The sequence below is a fragment of the Ciconia boyciana genome, chromosome 7, assembly GCF_034638445.1.
Source record: "Ciconia boyciana chromosome 7, ASM3463844v1, whole genome shotgun sequence".
NCBI classification, from domain to species: domain Eukaryota; kingdom Metazoa; phylum Chordata; class Aves; order Ciconiiformes; family Ciconiidae; genus Ciconia; species Ciconia boyciana.
Window position 1 is genome coordinate 2,606,982 of NC_132940.1, and position 20,638 is coordinate 2,627,619.

The 20,638-nt window shown below is 44.6% G+C and overlaps 1 protein-coding gene across 2 annotated transcripts in view; it reads right to left on the reverse strand.

Annotated features, from left to right (window-relative positions):
• DNAJC6 (DnaJ heat shock protein family (Hsp40) member C6) overlaps window positions 1-20,622 on the reverse strand; it is a 40,412-nt gene extending 19,790 nt beyond the window's left edge. Inside the window, exons 1-5 of one of the 2 annotated variants that reach the window (XM_072868244.1) lie at window positions 20,313-20,622; window positions 5,821-5,971; window positions 4,873-4,922; window positions 4,618-4,766; window positions 429-551 (exon numbers count right to left, since the gene is read on the reverse strand). In XM_072868244.1, the coding sequence (XP_072724345.1) occupies window positions 429-551; window positions 4,618-4,766; window positions 4,873-4,922; window positions 5,821-5,971; window positions 20,313-20,544 (705 nt within the window). In that variant the 5' untranslated portion in view covers window positions 20,545-20,622. Of the gene's footprint in view, window positions 1-428; window positions 552-827; window positions 973-4,617; window positions 4,767-4,872; window positions 4,923-5,820; window positions 5,972-20,312 lie in introns of those variants that run through there. The other variant, XM_072868245.1, reaches the window with a different exon arrangement.
• Window positions 20,623-20,638: the final 16 nt, after the last annotated feature.

Consider the following 20,638-nt stretch of genomic DNA (forward strand, 5'->3'; position numbering starts at 1 on the left):
TTTCACAGTCCGACAGAATGCCCAGCTATGTGTTTTCTCCCCAGTGTCCATCAGTAATCTTCAGTCTAGAGGCTGCATTTTGTCCTGTGACTACTTACAATAAAATGCAAAGCCATAACAGGCTGACAATCCTTACGGTCATTTCTCGGCTGAAGTTCAAACCTTTTTGCTACTCATCACCTCTGGCAGTTCACTGCTAGAACAATTGTGACCTCTCTTGCTTTGCATTTTCAATGTTAGGTCTTCCAGCTTAGCTATGTAGCTGCACATGGAAGATGATGTCCCTTTCTATGAGGGTCCATGTTATTACATTTCTTTTTCTTTTAGAAATTGTCACCACCCTTGTACACAGACTCTAGACATGCAAAGTGCAATATGACTTATGATTCATAGGTCTAAAAAATGTGGTTACTTTCTGGTGTACTTACCATGCAGTGGATGACACACACATTTTTGGGGTTCTGCTGTAGCCAGTTGTGCATGTTCTTACAGACGGCGTAGAGGTTGTGCAGACTGGGCGCTTGTCGTACTGGCCAGCTACATTCAGATACCTGCAGGAATCGCCCAGTGAACAAAAGGCAGCTTCATAAGAGCAGTAAGCAATGCATGATTTTACAAATGCTTTCTGCCAAGAAACGTACTTTTCTTTTACAGCCTAGAGTTATGTACTTGAAACCTACTCCATCTCTTCTCATACATAATTCTGCTCCGTGACTTTCATGAATTATGAGGAGACAAACAAAAAAGAATTCTCAATTAAATAACATAATATTGATGTATTGTCACTGACAATACATTTCAAAAAATTTACATTCCAAGTAGATTACCTTGAGTGGCCTTTCATAACACTCCAGTCTCGCAGCAGTGCATTGATTTCTGCTATGTCTAAAGCCTTTGTACAACTTGTCCCTAAAATCTATGGCTCTGATTTTCAAAGCACACTGAGCGTCTGTCATTTTGTGTCATAGGATTTTCAAGCCCTATTTGACAGATATTAGGCTGATGAAAGGGAAACTTCTGTTAAAAAAAAAAAAAAAATCATATCTGAGTGAGTTAGTTATCATAGTTAAGATATGAGCCAGAAAAATGAATTACTTTTTAGAGCTGAAAAACCACAAATCCTAAAGTATGTCTAGTTACTATTCAGCGATGTACTAGTTCTGAGTCATACCACTTATCTCAAGAACAGTCCTTGCACTCTCAAACAGCACATCAAATAGCCTTCTACAGACATCTCCGTTTCATCTGGTTTTAATTGAAATATCTTTTTTAAAAGGCATTTCTGGCTAGAAGAAATTTAAAGGAGAACGTCATGAGGCCAGTCCTCAGACAAAGAATTGGTTCTCTCTCTCAGCTGACATTGGGATCCTGCTTAATGAGAACCGGGGCCAGGAAGGAGATGGTTTGCCCAGATGTTCTTAAATAGCCATATGATTTCCATACCTGCCCGTTTCATCTCTCAGAGGAAGGAAGTGCTCCAGGTTTCATAAAACTTGTATTTAAGGTTCTCTCTTACATACACCTGCACAACGTCTTATAGCAGAAACAGGAATCCCGGCTTGAACCGGAGAACTATCAAGCTGTTTTGTCTCAAAGAACGGCTCCAATGACACCCAGAGGATACAGGGACAGAGCAAGCAGGCAGCACTGCCTAACCCAGCACATCCGTCCCGCTGCCAGGGTTTCTGAGCTGGCGGACCTCTGCTTAACATTGGGGAGATTTTTGTCTAATCTAATATCCAATTAGATATTTGTCTAATCGCTTTTTAGACCCATGAAAGTTTCTAGTCTCCACAATATCCTGAAATTCAGCTGTGCACTTGGTGAGCAAGTGCAGGTGTGCATTGTAGAAGCTACCCAAGAAGTCAATCCATGCTCAAGCTTTGGAAGGCAGTGAATGCCCATTCCCTATTTATCCTCTCTACAGCATTATCCTCATCCCCCATCTTCTCCTGTCTCAAGAGCTGTAGTTTATTTCATCCTTCTGTTGTATGCACTTGATTTTCCCCTGCCTATTCCTTTTCTGTGCATTTTCCGGAAGGGCTGAGGGGGCAAAAAACACCAAAAGGTTCACTACGCAGTAACCCCCAGTGCAGGAACAGCCAGCGTTAGCTTGCTGTTCCACGGATGTGACAGTGTATGCACTGCTGCAGTTATGGGACCATTGTAAAATCTGAATTACAGAGTGATCATAAACATTTATTCCATTCTTTAATAGAGCCAGAGTATTATGCCATAAGTGACGTACATTATTTTATATTATCAATTATTTTATATTACATGCCAATTACTTTATTATTTTATGTCAAGCAAAAGTCTTCTCCTCCCAACCCCAGCTACTTTTGCAGCAGGCTTCTGGAGGCACAAGATCCACTTGCAGTTAGACCACTAAAACACAATTCAGATTCCAAGTGGCTGTTAAAACTAATATGACCAGTGGCCCTTTCACTGATGATTTTCTGAACAGACCTCATGACAACACACTGCCAAGCATCTGGAAAAGCCATTATCTCTTATCAAGTAAATAATACACATTTCCCAACAGTCCATAATTATATATTTACTTTGCCTATAATTACACATCTGCCTGTTGGTTCGCAATTAGGAAATTAAATACACGCTATGTAACATTTAATTTATTTCAAACTTAACTTCACCACTACTCATGAAAGACAACCTTCCAGAAAAGTAACAGGAATTCTTCTAGAGCTTTGGAAATAAGCAGCCAGCGCCTGTTTTACTTTAGCAGTAGGGCAGCAACAGACAAGAATGTGACCCATCAGGGACTTTGAAGTTTGGTTTTGTTGTTTAATGCTATATTTGAGTTACATGTTTTCAAACTGCTCACACTTCCTCGAGCAGCCGTGAGCTCTCCTCTCCTGCCGGGGAGGCAAGGCAGGGAGAACAGAGCACAACCAGATTTGAGCAGCAGGTTTTAGTGTTCATAGTCCCCTCTTCTCCTCAATAGACTGGGCGCTTGGGGCTTCGTGCCCCACACAGCCATGTCCAGGGCAGGAAAATGACACAGCAGGACATTTACTGTCATCTCCCTCCTGTGCCACTACACAACAAAGTGACCTACTCTGATCTAGGGAAAAAAAAGTTTTAAAGAAGATAGGAATTAAAAAGCCTTTCACTTCAAAGAACAAGTGTGCGTCTCAAAACTTCAGCTCATCTGGCATCCTCATCCAGAAGATACTCTTAATGTGATTTCACCTCCTTGATATCCCATTAGTATTGTCTCCAATATATATGAAGTTCAACCTCATATTTATAATTGTTTCATGTTTCATCTGATCTCATGTATTGTGTTGTGCACATTTCATTTTCCTGAAAAGTACTTGGAGTCAGTATTTCCTAGCCCATAACCTGAAAATACAATATTTTATTAAAAGACACATCATTTTCTTGCTGTGTGTGTCAAGGCAATAGCTTACAAAGCACCTAATCATGCTTCGAGAGTGACATACAAAGTCATCTGTTAAGCTGTTGAGTAGGGTAGGAGATAAAGCACACGGGATGGAGGAGTTATGGCCAGGTCAAGCAATATACCAACAGACGTTTAATGCTGGGCTTTCAAAAGTAGATCCATCTTTCTCCTCCCACCAACAGCAAGAGTGATGCACCAGAACCAAGTGAGACTGAAGATTCAGAGCCCTTGATATCTTTTAATTAGTCTTTCCCCTTCATTTACTCATATTTGAAGTCATGGCTGGTTACTGATTGCCACTGAGAAATTTGCTTCAAGTGTGAGTGATTTCTGGTGATCAGGGCAATTGCTGAAGAAAGATTCAGCTATACTTCAAATTACAATGAAATGAGGCTTATGCAGCATGAGATTCACTTACCCTGACTGAGGGTTAAGCCTGGCAACTGCTGCTGCCTTTTTTGTTGAAGGCAACAAAAATTAAGAAATTGTAAAAAAAAAAAAAAAAAAATCACTCCCTTGTGGGAGAGGGAAAGAACAGGAAGTTTTCTGAAAGATTAAATCTAATCTTGCATTTCAACAGCAGTATTTCATAGAGATTTCCTCTAAAAGCCATTAATGAACCAGAGCCTTGCAATGCTCCCGTATGCTGTTCTGGTTTTAGAGAAGGAAACTGGGGCAGAGAAAGGAGGTGGGTTTTTAAAGTCATACGCTAGTGGAAGAGCCAAAATGCCCCTTAGATCCAGTTTCCAGTCCTGTGCTTTGCCTTTTAAGGGCTCCTGCTTGATCAAAGCACAACTGAAGGATTGTTCAACATGAAAATAATCTACCTTCTTTTATTGGTAATTTCTTTCAAAGCGCTTTCGTTTTCCTCCTTATTTCTCTGCAGCAGCTTCTAACAGCTATGTTAGGAGCCAAGAGCAGCACAGGCTCAACTTAGTGCAATGCCACTTACTCTCACAGGCTCCTAACACAAGCGTTATGCCCTGAACTTTCCAGCTATTTAATCCCCGTGGTCCCGGGCATCAGCTAAACCTGAGAAACGACCACAGCAACTTAGAAACATATGTAATTCCTTTTTCATTTTCTTGCATTCTGCCATGCTCAGGGTAGACAGAAACAGACCTGGTGCCCCTTTTCCCAAGAAGTTTTCCCTCCCTGCTCTTGTTAACCTCTCGGAAGACACTCACCCGGTTGTGAAACTTGGCACTGCGATAATACTTGGGTGACAAGTTGAAGACCGTGTAGTGGTCAGGATGTCTGGAATCCAAAAATGTCCGTACATCTTCAATGTGGTTCCTGAATCCCAGTTCAACGCCTTCAGCCGGAAAAGACATCACTAGAAACATAAGAAGAAGCCAGGCTGAGCATGCACCATAACGTATTTATGGACTTCTGAACCCTGGGGTATGACAAGTTTTATTTGTCTGATAAGCAGTACTTACCTATGATTCTTGAGGTAATGTATGAAATATCTAGCTCCCCCTTGGTGTAACTAAAAGAAGACAAAGTAGGAGACAGACATTATGCACATGTTTACAGAAGACAGCCCATTACAGGAACCAGGAGAAGAGTGTTCTCCCTTTTGACACAAGGAAATAATGATCTTAAAACTGATTCTTTGTACTTTATCATTATGCCTTAAGAAGAGGGTACAAACAGCTTCCTGCAGACAGCGACCCAGCCTTCCCTTCTACATACGCAATTAACTGGATGCAGAAGCTTGGAAAAAAGGTCCCTTTTCCCTTTTGTCATTAATTTTCAGTGCCAGTTTTCAGGAGAAATCTCTGGTAGTTTGCCACTTTGCAGATTCCTCAAAGCCTCTGAGGTCTTGCCTGCATTAAGTTTCTTTAATTTATCATAGCCCCATATTGCTCAGAGGCAAGTAGAGTGCCAAGCACAGGGGACAACACCAGCAGAGGTAACCAAAGCAAAGTCACCTCAGCTCTTTCTTTTACTCAAAAGGTGGCTATAGCAAAGGGAACAGTTATATCGGCAAGAAGAGTCTCCTTGCACAGCAAAGGGAAGGCATACAACATGAGCCAATTTTCAGTGACAAAATATTCAAGTGGTGACTGAGTAGAAGGACCCCACAGAGGTCAATGAAGGAATCAGAGACCATGTGCTCCACTTTCACTGGGGGGGGGCTTTTCCAGACTTCAGGATGTTGATGCTCACTTACTATGAAGCTTAGGTTTTTACTTTGGTTTTCCTGCTTCCTTGAGGCCAAATACCAATTATAAGACAGAATCAAAGAAGTCACTTGTGATTTTCACCTCCTTCCTTCATTAGGTTAGCTGGAAGTTGTGCTGTGCTAGTTAAGATGGCAGCTCAGACCGGCACTTTGCAGCTAGTGATTTTACCTGCGTTAGGCATCTTCAGCTGTACTGTACCTGGCAACAGATTGCATGACCTTTGAAGATGTATCTTTCAGGGTATCCTTCAGGTTATCCTTCAAATTGCTGAAGAGTCTCCCTGCTCCTCCTTTCACCATATCTAGCAAGCCTCCCCCATAGCTGGACTCCATGTCTGGTGATGAGGCACCTTCAAGTACAACAAAACCAAAGCCAACATCACTTATTTGGAACAAAGCCACAGAGCCAACAACCCCACTGCTCTATTCAGACCGAACATATTCACATGCACTGCTGCATGTCAAGCGTAGGGCAAAAGTAGTTTTACTTATTAAAGTCATGATTTTCCAGAGATAAGAGATGGCACGTTCTTGCCAGCTGGGCTCAGAAACAGTCGTTGACTCTCAGCATTGTATGTAGGTTGACTGTTTAGTATCAGTACAGTATGGACAACCACCATACAAGCTCCCTCACAGCTCAACCCAACCCAAAGCAAGACCAGCTCTTCAGCATGCAGCTAATTTGCTGATCACAACCAAGACCAAATCAACGACCCCCTCCGCAGGGGTAAGAAAAAGGCACGAGTATATACGACAGCTCTTCAGCGTAACTGTCACAGCTGCCAGTTTGACTGCAGCTGGGCGACCGAAGGTTGTCTTATGGCTATCCATTTCTATGGATATAGGAAAAGTCATCAGAGTGATTTTAAGTCACTTAAGAGTCCAGTTAGATTTGCTTGAGTGGAATAATATAAGAGTTTGGGTTTTGGCGAGAAAAGAAGGAAGTTCGGGAATCCAACTTGCCAGCTGAGAATGAGAACCTTTTTGGATATTTGTATGTTTGCAGCCTTAGTACAGGACTCAGCAAATTGCTAAGGCTAAAGCAGAGCAGGGCTGATCTCCTTGGTAAGCTTTTCTTTCACAGCTTGTAATGGCATGAAGCTGCAAAGTCAAGAGGAGACTAACACAGACCAAGAACCATCTGAAATGTTTTGGTGGACTGTGATATGGCCTTGCACCTCAGGTGTTTGCCTTTTGCAATTATAATAAAATAACTATTCCACTGTCTTAACCAAGAACTGATTTGTTGCAGCCTTCCTTATTATAGCAGTGCTGTGTTAATAGCATCATTCTTAGAAAAGTAGAAGTTGGATGTAGACTTGAGTAAATGTGGTTTTGTTTTACTGCAGACTTGAGTTGTTAGACACAAACCTAGTAAAATGATATTTTAACTGCTTGTTAGCTACAAATTAAGCTCTTGAGTACTTAAAAATTGCTTTCTGTTCACTAGGCCTCAACTATTTTGATCTTAGCAAACTTTAACTACATTACTTTAATTATACATTTGTTACCTCATTATGTCAGAAGACCTAGATCCTCTAGCACAGCAAATTAAGCAACAAGCAACCTATGTAAATGCATGCCACGCTCTCCAGGAGTCTCATAATCGAGATGGCATCCGCTAAGAGTTGCCTTTTCCAGAGCACCCGGAAAGTCTGAGAACATTTGTCCTGCTGTAGAGCTATGGGACATCTGCGTTGTAAAATGAACATGCTGGTCATTATTAATTACTCTGGCACCCAGAAATGGGGAAGATTTGTCATGCTTAAGGCAGGCTGGTGGCATTGCCAGTGCTCATTATATACTTTACAAAGAGATCTTATAGCTATCACTTCTCTGGTTCTATAGCGTCGTGTCCATGAGTGGTGTTAGATACATGATACTGAAATATTGCTCACATAAACATCGTTACCAGAAGAAACATTCTACAGGCATTCAGACTATTAAGAAACATGAAAAAACCTACATTAAAAAAGCCCCTACTGACTTACTCTGCAGATTACCAAACCCACTTAAATGGCATTCACTCTTTCAAACCCAGAGTGAGCTATCAATAAATATAACAGATCTCTTTAAACTGGAGAATCCATTGGTAAAGTGATGCTATTTATTCCCTTATGCACAGAGGGTGCTTAATGCACTCTGATGTGGTTGTGATCCATGTGCTAGACCAGTAAAATTAGAGGCTGTATCTTCTCCTCTGCATTGTTCTTGTAAAAAGATAGATAATACTCTGCCAGCTTCAGAACAGAAGATGCCTTCTCAAGGCACAGGAATATTTCTTTTGCCAAACTACTTGCAAGTATCTACTTCCAGTATGATTTAAAAAAAAAAAAAAGAAAAAAGAAAAAAAATCAAAGTAGCTCATTGGCTTCCAAGTAGGGAATCAGTATTTGATCTCTCTTCAAAAACTTTATTTCGTATTACTCTGTGCTAGGAGAGCCAGGGGTGGAAGGAGGAGGTAATGTTCAAAAGGTATTTCCAGTTCTGCAGGTCAATTTTTAAAAGAAAGGAAGGCAGAAAGGTGGTAACTTGGGACAGGGGAAGGGGGGCAAAGGGATCAGAGGACCAATGGTACTAGACAAATTTTTATGGTTGGAAATGCTGTAGGAGAGCAACAGAAAGGCTTCAAGAATATGAAAAGCCTAGAATCTTTAGAAATCAACCCGGGGGGGGGGGGGGAGGGGGAGAGAGGAGGAGAAACGGAGAGAGAATGAGAATTTCACTATATTTCTAAAGCAGCAGCAGCAATTAATTCCAAGTTTACTATGTACACTAAAACAGAGAAACAGAAAGGATGTCTAATGAAGAAATGCAAGCTGGTGCTACTTAGCCAAGAGCACAAAACTAGTATTTAAGATTTAACATGAGACAAGTATTACTTAGCTATTGTGAAGCTATTGAGGAAGCTTACAATGTAGTATTACAGTTTCCTACAGTGTTACAACGTAGGAAGCTTACAACTTGGTATTATACCAGGTGCAGTGATTTTCTCGGTTATCTTTTAGTCACTGGATGAGAGCAGCATCCTCAGTGCTGACAAAGACAGTCTTTCTCAGTTACTAGGAATGATACATTCTTCACACACTGTTCATAGAAGAAGAAAATAAATACATTCAAAGGCTCCTCTGCTAGGCAGCGTCTCCTACAAAGCATAAAGATGTATAAAGGAGCAGAAAGGGTTAATGCATTAAGACACAAACCTGACAATATATACAGAAACCCACAAGAACAGCCAGAAAAAATTTGATTTTAAAAAAAACCAACAAGTAGCCTGCCCCTGCATTTTTTGCTGAATAAAGCATTTCTGTCCTGAGTCTCTCTTGTAAATGGAGACCTTCAGAGCTACTGCAGACCTTTCCAGAGGACGGCTGTGGTTCCCTGGGCCACGTGCAACAGCTGCTGGAACGGAGCACCAGGACAGGGAGGGCTGAGCGCCACGTCCCACATGTCTCCGGTGGAAATCAGCCACCTGGCCAGGCATCACCTACCACTGCCATTGCACGTCCCTGAACCATGGTCAGAGACAGCTGTCTTCATAGGTTTGCTCTTCCTGAACATAAAAGTCCTGTGAAAGGAGCAGTTGAGTTTCCTCAAGTACACTGGCCAGCCTGCGGAGGACTATGACCTGTTCTGAGGTAGAAGAAGGACCAAGGACACTCGCTGAGTCTGAAGGGATGAGCCCATCATTGCTCCTCAGAGCCCGGCAGGAAGGAGGTTCAGGTTTCACCGTGCAGATAAGGTGATCACCACTAACTTGGTCAGGATATTGAGTTAGTGGCATAACGGCATTTCTCTGCTTGGAAAGATCTTCCTAACACAGTCGGGTGGTAAATTCAGTAGAGAGGAATAGTTCTCTGCCTTAACACAAAGGCAAAAGGCACATTTTGTATTAATGAAGTGCCTGAGGCACATGACACCCCCTCCCTCCCCTCCATCCCACCAGGAACTGCATTCCGTGCACATATTTGCTTATGCTGCAGCCAAAGCCAAAATTAACACTCAACAGACCCCACACAAGCTCCAAAAGCATCTTCTGCTACGGCAGAAACAGGGGCTCGCAAACTCATCTGTGTAGAAATAGTTTGCTGCAAGTGAGCAACGCAGGAGCCTGCCAAGTGGCTCAGATCCCAGTTTTCAGCACATTATCACATAGCAGTTCAGGTAACGTTGACCATGGGTTGGAGTTGCTCTCTAGAAGTCTCATTATGGAGAATTAGTCTCTATGTATATGAGATGCACCTTGTTCCTTACACGGCAAGAACTCTTTATTAACCCAGTTATTGGATATTCCCTGAAAGGCTTAGACACGCTTCTGACCTGTATTTGTAGCACAGGTTTCAGAGGGATCACTTGCTCACTGCAGCCTTTTCATTTCCTAATAAAGGAACTTTTAATGTAGCGGTTTTACTGCTGGGTGTGTGCTGCAAAGCGTGCCCGAGGTGCCTGGGACAGCTCTTTTGAATAGCTCTGTTAGGTGATGGCAACCATGAGCTCCTCACTGAAGTGCTTCAAGTCAATGGAGCAGCGTGAAAGAGAGACAACTTCATCCGTTCGGTTGACAAGGTGAAGTCTGTATTTGTTCTGGCTGAAGGTACTTGCTCTGACTTAACGCCTGCTCTAAGAAGAGACTATTCTGCGTTCAGAATAAACCTCCAGCAGTCACCAAATAAAGCGACAACCTGCTGCACCTCCTTACAAAACTAAACTATGTCATGTAGTAGCATTCCTATCACAGTCTTTTCTCATCATCAGCCAAAGGGTGGGATTTCTCTGGACAGATTACAACTGAAAGAGCCTCTGCTGACAGCACCAGCCTTGTGTTGTACAGGATGGAAGCTGGAACGCATAGAAATCTTAATTAAAGCACTTAAGCTCTCTCCTTGCTAATTTTACAGAGTATCAGGAAAAGGATGTGTGGGCCAGGAGGAGAACTTCTCCCAAGGCAGAGAGACTGCCCAGACAGCGCAGCAAATGCTGCGTCCCTATAGACATGTCCCACCACAGCAGGTGCACAGCTTCGGAGGAGAACGCTGTGATCACCAGGGCAGTTCAGAAGGATGCACTCCTCTACAGGAACGGCTGAGCACGGCTCCTCTGCCTGCTGTCCCACCATGACCTGCTCACTAAAAGCACAGGCATTACACCAGAGCAACGTGAAGTGCTTTAGCAGGACAACTTCGGGGTGTTGGGAGGTTAAGGAGAGACTGATACTCATCGATACTGTCAAAAGAGTCCCGCTGTCATCTGTCTTCCCTTAGTAGAGCAAAACCATCAAACTGTATATACTAGCCACACTAGGAAACTCATCTTCTGCATATGGACAGAGAAAGAAACTGTGCTGTATCCAGAAGGGAAATACCTCCCTCTTGTACACCCATGAAGGACCACTCGCCTCCACTCCTCTTGCTGCAGTCCCACAAGTAGTGTTTGTGCCTAGTGCCAAAAGCGAAGACTCCTAAACCAGTCCTGTTTTAAAGGCTGGGTTTTGGGGCCAGAAATGGGTGAATGAAGAGGGTGTGACACTGCGTGATGGGGATGTTTCGGCACCAACCACCATCACCTGCAGGCGGACGTTTCACAGGGGACCACAGAGGGGCCAGCAGCAGAGGGTACCACACTACCACCAGCTGATGGAGATGCTCACTGGTTGGAACAAGCGAGAAATGCCTGGCTTGGAAGCTTTCCCTGCAAGATCTGCACATTGTGGCCCTCATCTGCCTGGGGGGTCCCTGAGCACCACCACCCTCCCAGGCAACCCACAAACCCTACAAACCACAGGGCATGAATTCCAGCTCTCCAGAGAATTAAGGGGGAAATGAGCCGACATTTAAAAGGCATTTAAGACGGTGTCAGTCTGAATATTTATGCTGATGAAGCAATACTTTGCTTGAGAGCGGGGAGGTGAAAGCAAGATGTCTAGAAATTGAAGATCGGCAGAGAAGTACTGCGTTTCATAGGTTACTTAGCAAGAGTAAACAGACCCTTGTTGCCTGTAAAGGGCAGACAAAAAGCAGACATAAAACCATAGGAAAGGAAGCAGGTTTACCTCAGTCTGCCCAGACTATATGTAACAGTATCTTCAATGTCAAACAATTTTTTTTAATGTTTTTTTTTGCTCAGGGAGCTACTGCTTGTGCTTTCTTTAGAGACAGAGCGAGGAAAGAGCTAAACCTTCCCCGTTCCTCACCACAGTTCTTCTCTAGAAAAGCATTAAAGCCTTCATCTCCCACCCTCCCAAAAAAGAGGTTAGTCTGGGAGTATTAAATGCTCCTCTGTATTCTCTTTCTATGGTACTGCGAGAGCCTGACACTATGATGAGAAAAAAATTGTTAGCTGCTGCGTACATGTCCCAGATTCCACATTTCTGGAAGTTTTTAGCTGCTCGCCGCAGCCTTCTCCTTCCCCACAAAGTTTTTTTTTTTTGGGGGGAAGGGTTGTTTGCTTGTCTTTCCCCCCCCAGACTATTACCAGGGCACAGAGTGAAAGGGGAGCAAAGGATGTGGTGGAGGCTGCCCTATGCCTTGGCAGAAAGGGCCCTTTTAAAGGTCCCTGAACTGAACGAAGTTGAGTCGCTGTTGTTGTGGCTTCAGCAACAAAGCCCGAATTGTTTTTAAGGAACACTCAGCAAAAAATGATACTATTTGTGCTTCTGCCTCCCCCCAGCAGCCCCGCCAGCTCACGTTCCTCCCACACGCAGCTCTCCCAGCAAAGCCTGTGTAATGCGGGACGTGATTTCACTCCAGCATTAAGGGATATAAAGCCAGGCTGCTGTGGCCCCATCGTCGTATTTACGGGCTTCACCTTGGCATTGCACAAGAGCCCACGCAGAGTGCGGAGGGGAGGAGGAGCCGCCCTGGTGCAGGCAGCCCTGCCACAACATTATTAGAGCATCCTCATATAGGTACATCATGTATGCAGGGATGTATGTGTGCAAAAAATGGACAGACAGCCAAACCGACCCAGGCAGAGCAGAGTCCCCACATCCCTGGGTACCCTCAGCATCCCCAGCTCCTGCTGGTTCCCCAGTGAGTCTGTCTTCCATGCTCAGCACTTCGTCTTTCAGGGGATTGCAAATCAATTTGCAGACATTGCTGGAAGAGTTTAAACTCCCGTTTCAAGGGGGAGGGTGGCAGGCATTTCTAAATGAAAATCTCTGGGCAGGTGGCTCTTTTGCATCCAGTCATAATTGATAGTGTTTAGATCCGAGTGCCTCATTTGTCAACTACGTTTTAAGAGCACAATCTCAGCGCCCTGAAGCCCAATCCTCCCTAACCGTTCCTTCCAGCACATAGCTCTCTTCTGGACAGCTGAGCTTTATCACATTTAAGCAAAGACTCTAAAACATCTATACTATTATATGCACTTACATCCTTGCTTAGACCAGATGTAGCCCAAGCGTCATAATTACATCAACTTTTTAAGAGGCACCGAGTGGTGGTTTGTAAAGGGGCTGGGCAGAAAGCAGCAGCGGCAGCTAAAACAGCGATAAAGGGGCATTCACAGGAAAGGAGAGTGCTTCTACCTGCAGAAATTACTTGGGAAGTTCCTCAGACTCACATAGACCCTGAAGACTGATTTTTTTTCCTTTTTTTGCCACCAGTCTCATCTGTCCCCTCCTCCACCGCTGCCCCAGATTCCTGGTAGAGTTGGATTCCCTACAAGGCTGAGCACAGATATCTTAAAATTAACGCGTTATTCCATAAAAATAAACAGCAAAACACGTGCAGAGTAGAACTGCAGGACAACAGCAGCAGAACAAGCTCCCACCATTGGATAACACCATCGCTGAGACCCCCAAACCCAGGTTTCACTCGTCCTGATGCTTTAAAACACATAGTGGAGGCATGCAAGCGGAAGGCTGCTTTAGCAAGTGCAGTCCCCGAGAAAAGAGGTTAAAGCCCATGGGAATGACCTCAGCGTGGCCAAAGGGAAGTTTAAGATCAGGCTATAAAGATGTTTGTACTCTCTAAGGGCACAGGGAAGCAGGAGATGCACTACAAGCCAAGGAGCCTAATGCAAGATAAGGGCTCATCAGATCACAAATCACATGAGATTATAAACCAGATTATAATCCCTCACCTCAAAACGCGCACAGTTTGGCTATTTTGCAATAAGCGTATTAACGATGAGACTGCTCAAGACAAAACCCAGCGGTTCTTGAGCAGGAGGGGAAAGCTGGATTCACCAGAGATAAGCTGGGGGCTGACTACCCAAAGAGGAAACATGGCCGCAGGAAACTCCCCCAGAGCATGGCCAGCTCCAAAACACGGAGGGAAAGCCAGAATATTTCTTTCCAAAGCAGGCAATTAGCATAAAACACAGACAGAGGCAGTAATACAAACTGCAACTGTATAAGCAACACTAGGCGAGGTTAAGAAAGGGTGGGCTACAGGAGGTAAGCGCAGAAAGAGTTTCCAGCTTTCAGGAGGCAAGGACAGGCAGCGCAGGCAGCTGCCAAAGCCACTGCTCCCCAGTCAATATCTGCCCCTTCCATCATAAGGACCGGTTCAGCGCACGGAGGGTTAAGCACAGACCCGTCTTGTGGTGCAGACATCCCGAGCCTTAAGACATCTTGAATAATTTATTCAAGTGCGGGAGTAGTTGGGGGTTTTGTTGTTGTTGTTTGGGGTTTTTTGTTTGTTTCTTTGGGGTTCTTTACTGCAACTTTACAGGAATTAGCTGGCACTGCACCCATCCAGGCCTTTTGCCTGGAATAGATAGAAACTGCCTCAAGACTCAAAGTTGCATTACAACCTGCCCAAGAACTTCTTGGCAGCTTTACCTGTAACAGAAGGGTCACCCCGTGTTGTTCTTCCCTTCTCACTCCCAAAAGTTACGAGCATCCTTTTGAGATGAAGTTAGGCTGGGAAGATAAAGCCGTTACAAGCTTACAATGGGCTCATGTAGCGTAGACATTCGAAGGAGAGGAGATAGGAGGAACCGAGAAGCTCCTAAAGGAGATGCTTTGAATAGGAACAGATTTGGGTTCACACCGTAAGGAATTGCTGGTACAGGGACATTTCTGTGCATTTCGGCTGCTGTTGGGCAATGCACGTCCAGGCAGGCAACGTTGCCTCCCTCCTTGAGTACTGCTCTGACTACAGGAAAAGCTGTATTCTCCCTCCTACAAGAAGCCACGGTCCCTTCCTCTGTGTGCGGGCTGGGACAGGGTCCCTGACCTCCCCTAGGAAGCACTCGGAGCTGCTGGCAGCACGTAGCATGCTGTAGGGTAGAGAAGCTCAAGTACTTCTTTTTGTGCTTTTCTATGATAAAATTCTAGAACTAATATTGTATGAGCCCAAGGCTTTTTATCTGAAGGTTCATTTGAGACCGCCTAAATATAAACTTCATGGAAATTTGAAGAATTAAGATATTTCTGCTTTTGCTTGAGAAATAGTATCTAAAGAATGCTGCTTGCACCATCAACTAACCAATATGGAGGATTTCGATGAAGAGGGGATTTTGCTTCCTTTTTTAGAAGAGTAGTGATGTTGGGGGGGGGGATAACCCCCCAGTACTGTGCCAGATTTGTTCCATTTGTTACATATTTTCCCTTATGAAGCTCGTACTACAGTGAACAAAATGCGTGTGAGGCTGGAATACTGAACTACTAGCACAAGCCATGAAATTGGTCTTTAGAAGTTGATTGACATTCTCTCTGCTTCTCCTCTCTGTCAAAACAACAAAAAAAGAAAAGCACCACTGCCAACACCAAACCATTCAAGTGTCCAGAAAACACCAACCAAACAAAAGAGTTATTAAACCAAACCTCCCCCTTTGAAAATGCAGCTAGAAGAGAATACAAGACAACATTGTCAGCGACGGTCTTTGTCCCTGTGCCAGTGACATGGAGATGTCTCTCTTCTGACTCAGTGAAAAGGAATCACCAGAGTACAAGAGATTATGTTTGCAAGTGTAAAGCAGTTCAAGAAATCTCAACTTCAACACTTGCAATTTATTCAAAATTCTTTTCTTTTGCAATTACTCTGCCTGAGGAAGCACGTAGCACAAGCAAATCTATCCCAAGTGTTTAAAAGCTATTTTATAGATTAGCTAGTTTATAAACACCACAGAAGAGCACAGAAAGAGTTTTTTCCTTTCGTAACATGTATCCTTGCTGTTACTTTTATATCTTATTTCCTAGAACCTCTTCTTCTTTCAATGCTCAGCCAGCTGCTAAGAAAACATTACTGAATGCCACAGCAAAAACGTAAATAAATTGCTTCTTCACTGCCTGCTTCTCACCTTGTGAGCACTTTCAGCAACTTAAAAATGAAGAGACAAAAGGAGTACTACATAGATGCTTGTCTTGGAATTTGTTTTTTGAACTCACAATGTTTTATGTCCTGCCTGCTTCAGCTCAAGTCTCCCCTTATCTCCCCCTCCCTCCATCCTCAAACTTCCAACCCAAGTCCAGCACACTTTCTGGAGGAACTGGCAGTTAGCAGTAACGTATAGGTCCCATTAGTTATGCACTATGATCATGTTACTATATTGCATCTAGCGTATTCCATAGGAGTTGTTTAAAACGTTACATCAGGAGCTGAACATTCAGCAGTTAAGGGCATGTGCTAAAGTTGCATAGAGCTTTAATGCCCACTCGAGGCGTCGCAGAACTTAAGCCTAACCCTGTATGAACAGGCCACACTGAGATTTAAATCTGAGATTTAAACCACACACTGACCAATATTTCATTCTGACTGGTTTGAGTCTGGCAAAGTTTAAAGCAACCAAAGACAAGGTCATCACCCAAGCATCATCAGATACCAGCAGTAACTGATATGGCCGCCCTACCTGAAATAAAGTTTCTGCTCTTGGCTCCTTTGAGCTAAACCCAAGCCTAACAGGGAGGCACTCGACATCACTGTGGGCAGGAGTTTCCATTTATGCTGCCTGTGAGCACACAGGTACCCCAAGCTATACCTTGAGCAACTTAAATCGTCACTACTTCAGTTACACAGCTCACGTTAGCACTCCTCGGCATGGCATGGGTGACGGTGGCAGAAGGATTTTTAACGATCTGAACCAAGAAGCGTTTACCAGTCCCAGAGACTTTGAAAATCTTATTTTTCCAGGCTCAGCCACTGGACACAGCCTGGCCAGACCCTCCATCCCAGTGCTTGCACCCCCAGCATGCCGGCTCAGAGGCATGGTAGGGTCAAAGAGCTCCTCGGGAGCCCCTCTGTACCAGCTCCCTTTCCAGCCATGATCAGATCCTGCCTTCCAACAGCAACCCCCTCCCACACACACACACACACACACAGTGCTCTTGGTTCCTGGCTTTTTGTCTTTTTTTCTTTTGACGCTAAGCAATACCAGTCCAAAAAAATATTAAGCCAATAATCGTCAGTACTCAGAAGTTCCAGCATAGCTGTAACTACTGATTATTTTCATTGCAAAAAGCTGTTTATGAGATTGCAAGCCCACATTAAGAGATGATACTTTAAGATCTAATACTTTGAATTAGTTTAAAAAAAAAAAATAGAAAAACCCAACAGGGGCCCACTTTCTCAACTCATGTGAGTTAGTGTCATTGCAGCAATAGCAAATACAGCCACGCCAGCTAAACCAATGGCACTTTGCCCCAGAATTGCCAGCACTTTGCCTTCAGCACAAACCCTCACTCATCTAACTTCTATAATTGCTTGATATTAATCTACACACACACCTTCCAGATGCAAAGGCCATTTTTCTATGCCCAGAGTCCACTGCCCTGGTGCAGATGAAACTTAATACATGGGGAGAGAAGAGGAAGGTTTGATTCTCCAACTAGTTAACTTCATCGAAGATGCTATTTAACTGCACCCAGAGGTGCTCGGCTCAAGCGCAGCAATAACCCTGCCAGACAGGCAAACCAAGGCACTGCACTCGCAGCCTGCTGCGCCGAGTGTCCCAAATTGCCTGGTGACAGGGAGTTGTACCTCAGGACTGTTTCATTCCTCAACTGCAAACAGCCATTTTGATAACTCAGGCAGCAGCTGCTCCGCCACACATGAAACCATTATTTAAAACCAGGGGAAAAAAAAAAGGAACGAAAAACTGAAATGTAAGGGAGGTCAGGCATGTGGGAAGGACGTAACGAGCTCTGATTTGGCCAGGGCACCTCAAGGATTTCACCTTCGGGGCCTGCCGCCTAATTACACAGAAGAGAGGCTCCCCTGCCCCACCAAACCCAGCAGCACACCTCCCTTGCACCGTAACATGTCACCAATTTATCTCACCCTTCTCCTTCCGGAGGAATTCAGGTCTCTTTTCCCAACTGAAATATGCTCTACCACTGCCCATCTTGGGAATTTAGACTTTGAAATCATTAGTGGGAGGAGTCTCAAGTATTTATAATATGAATATATTATATTTAAAAAACAAAAACAAAACACAGAAGGTGGGTGGTGTTTTTTTACTTGCTCCTATTAAGCCAAAACCCCAGCCACCTTATTTTTGGGTCTTTGTCCTACACTGCTCCCTAATCCCCCCCCATAACTATCCATCTTCACACTGCATTAAAGATAAATCATGTGCCACAATTCATGAGCAGCTTCAATTACCAAATCACTAGAAATCACAAGCACACCTGAGGGGTGGATACGGTTCTTTAAGCTTTTAGAATTTCATACGTGGCAAAGAAAAATGTCTTTGCAATGAACTGATAAAAATTAGGCATTTATCAGCATAAAGTGTTCAAATGAACAAGGCAGACACAAGTATGGACTTCAGGTTTAGAACAGAGCATCGCACTCCATACAGCTTTTTTGAACTTCATGTGAAGATTTAGAAATACCCACCAAAAAGCCCTTATTAAACGGATAAGGTATTAGAAAAAAAAAAAATCCTCAGTATAAACTCAGTTCAAGGGCCATATTAAGGCCTGAGGTTTGTTGCTGTGTAAGTGTCAGGTGTGTTGTTGCTTATAGATCCCGTAAAATTCAGGCAGTGAGAGTACCAAAGGGAACTAAACGAAGTGAATTCTGATTAACATGGATCTCTTACCCATTAGCTTCCAAATCCCAGAGACAGCCCTTGAGCAAGCCCATGTGTTTAAGGGGAGAACATCCTAGAAACTGATAGAGGGCATTAATACAAATTAATGCTCTGGGATGTCTTCAGAGTTAATAGCTGAATTGTTAAATGGCTGAATATTGCACAAAACCTGTAAATAAAGGTATTGTCTAGCTATCCATGAGCACTTATTTTTTTTCCCCTGCTCGGCAGGGAGCAGAATGGCTTGAAGAAACAGAACAGAACGATTGCAACAGCAACACTCAAATAATACACTGAGCTGACGCTAGACAAAAGCCATGACTTGACACGAGCTGCAGCACGCTCCCACACCTGGCTGGATGCGAATGCCACCTTGCCCAACACTAATGCCTCTGGCTCTTAAAGTTCTAGGAAACTCATTCAGATAATTGCTTTAATGATAGATATTAAACTGACTGCAATATCTAACCATCTCAGCAGATGCCAATGTAAGAATCCAAATAACTGTAACACAGCAGCCTACTGTGGGAAAGCATCTACTGACACATAGTACGATTACAAGCAACTGCAGCAGACATATCACAGCAGCAAATTCAAACACATTTCTAAAGTCCAGAGGTGGAAAAAAAGTTAAAAAACAAAGCCAACCCCCAAAAGAACTCTTGAAAGCAAATTCAAATGGGAAGGGGGAAGACGAAAATGTGACTCTCATTACATCAGAGAAAGTGTGGAAAAAATTCAAGGTAAGACTCTCCCCGCCCAACTCCAGACGTAGGTCATTAGGGGTTTTTCTCCCCACCCAAGTCCAGACATAGGTCATTAAGGGGTTTTTTTCCCCTTGAGAAGAGGTTACCACAGGAAAACAAAGGTAATGTATTTTAAGTACTTGCTGTCTTGGGCCCACCCCTTTCTTTCGAGGAACAGTACAGGTATCGCTGCAAGATCCCCCCCTTACAATGGGCAGACATCAAATTTGGTCCCCCCTCAACTAAACAGGGTATTTCCCTGGACAAGATTGGTCTTTAGAAGTTCTCTGCAAAGGCTGTAGATGTTCATTGCGATGGACACATCTAACCAGCCGGAACCAGAGCCAGTTCGTTTTGAGAGATCACTTAAAAGCTATCAGATGAGTACTCTCGATTACTGGTGATCCAAGCAAATTTGAACCTGTGATTCAGAGGTGAAGAGCTCTCTATCCCATTACCGCTCATAAAGACCATCTGGTCCCCTACTCCCTGATTAAAAAAAAATGGTGCATGCAGTGCATCATCTATCAGAATTAATCCAAGTCAGTTTGATGAGTGCTTTTAGAGGGGGGGTGGGGGGTGGGGGGAAAAAAGTAACGATGATTCTGTGAAATAAGTCAGTTGGGGAAAGATCCCAAAACACTCCATCCATTTTAGCTTCAGAACAACCTTCTCCTCTTCGGGGCTCAAAACAGGAGCCAGCCGTGAGGGCTTATTAGCCACTGGTTTCTGCGGCGCTACCCACCCGGCTCCCTCAGCCTCGGGTGGATTTCCTTCATCCCACCGCCCTCCCCACCACCCGCGCTTGGACAAAGGGCCGCTATTGTCCCCGGCGATAGAGCCTCCCCATCCCCACGCAACAACAACAACTCCACCATCGCGCAGCAGCCCCTCCACGGCAGGCAGACACCCCCACCCCCCCCCCCACGCGCGTCGCGGGGACCCCCGTGGAGGCCGCCCCTACCTGAGCTGTCCATGGTGCTGCCGCCCTCGGCGCGCTGCTGCTGCTGCTGCTGCTGCTGCTGCTGCCGCGCCGGGCTCCGGCCGCCCGTCCCCGCCGCCGCGCTGCCCCCGGCCTTGCCCCCGCTGCCCCCGGCCTTGCCCCCGCCGCCGCCGTCAGCGCTGCTGTCCACCAGCTGTAAAGATTCATAGCCGTCACTGCCCGGCTTTTTCCGGTAGCTCCCGAGCAGGCTCATGGGCGAGCCGGGCGGAGAACCTCCTCTGACGCCGCGGGCAGGAGGGGAAGACAAGTGCTCCGGCCGCCCTGAGGGGAGGGGAAGGGCGGGAAGC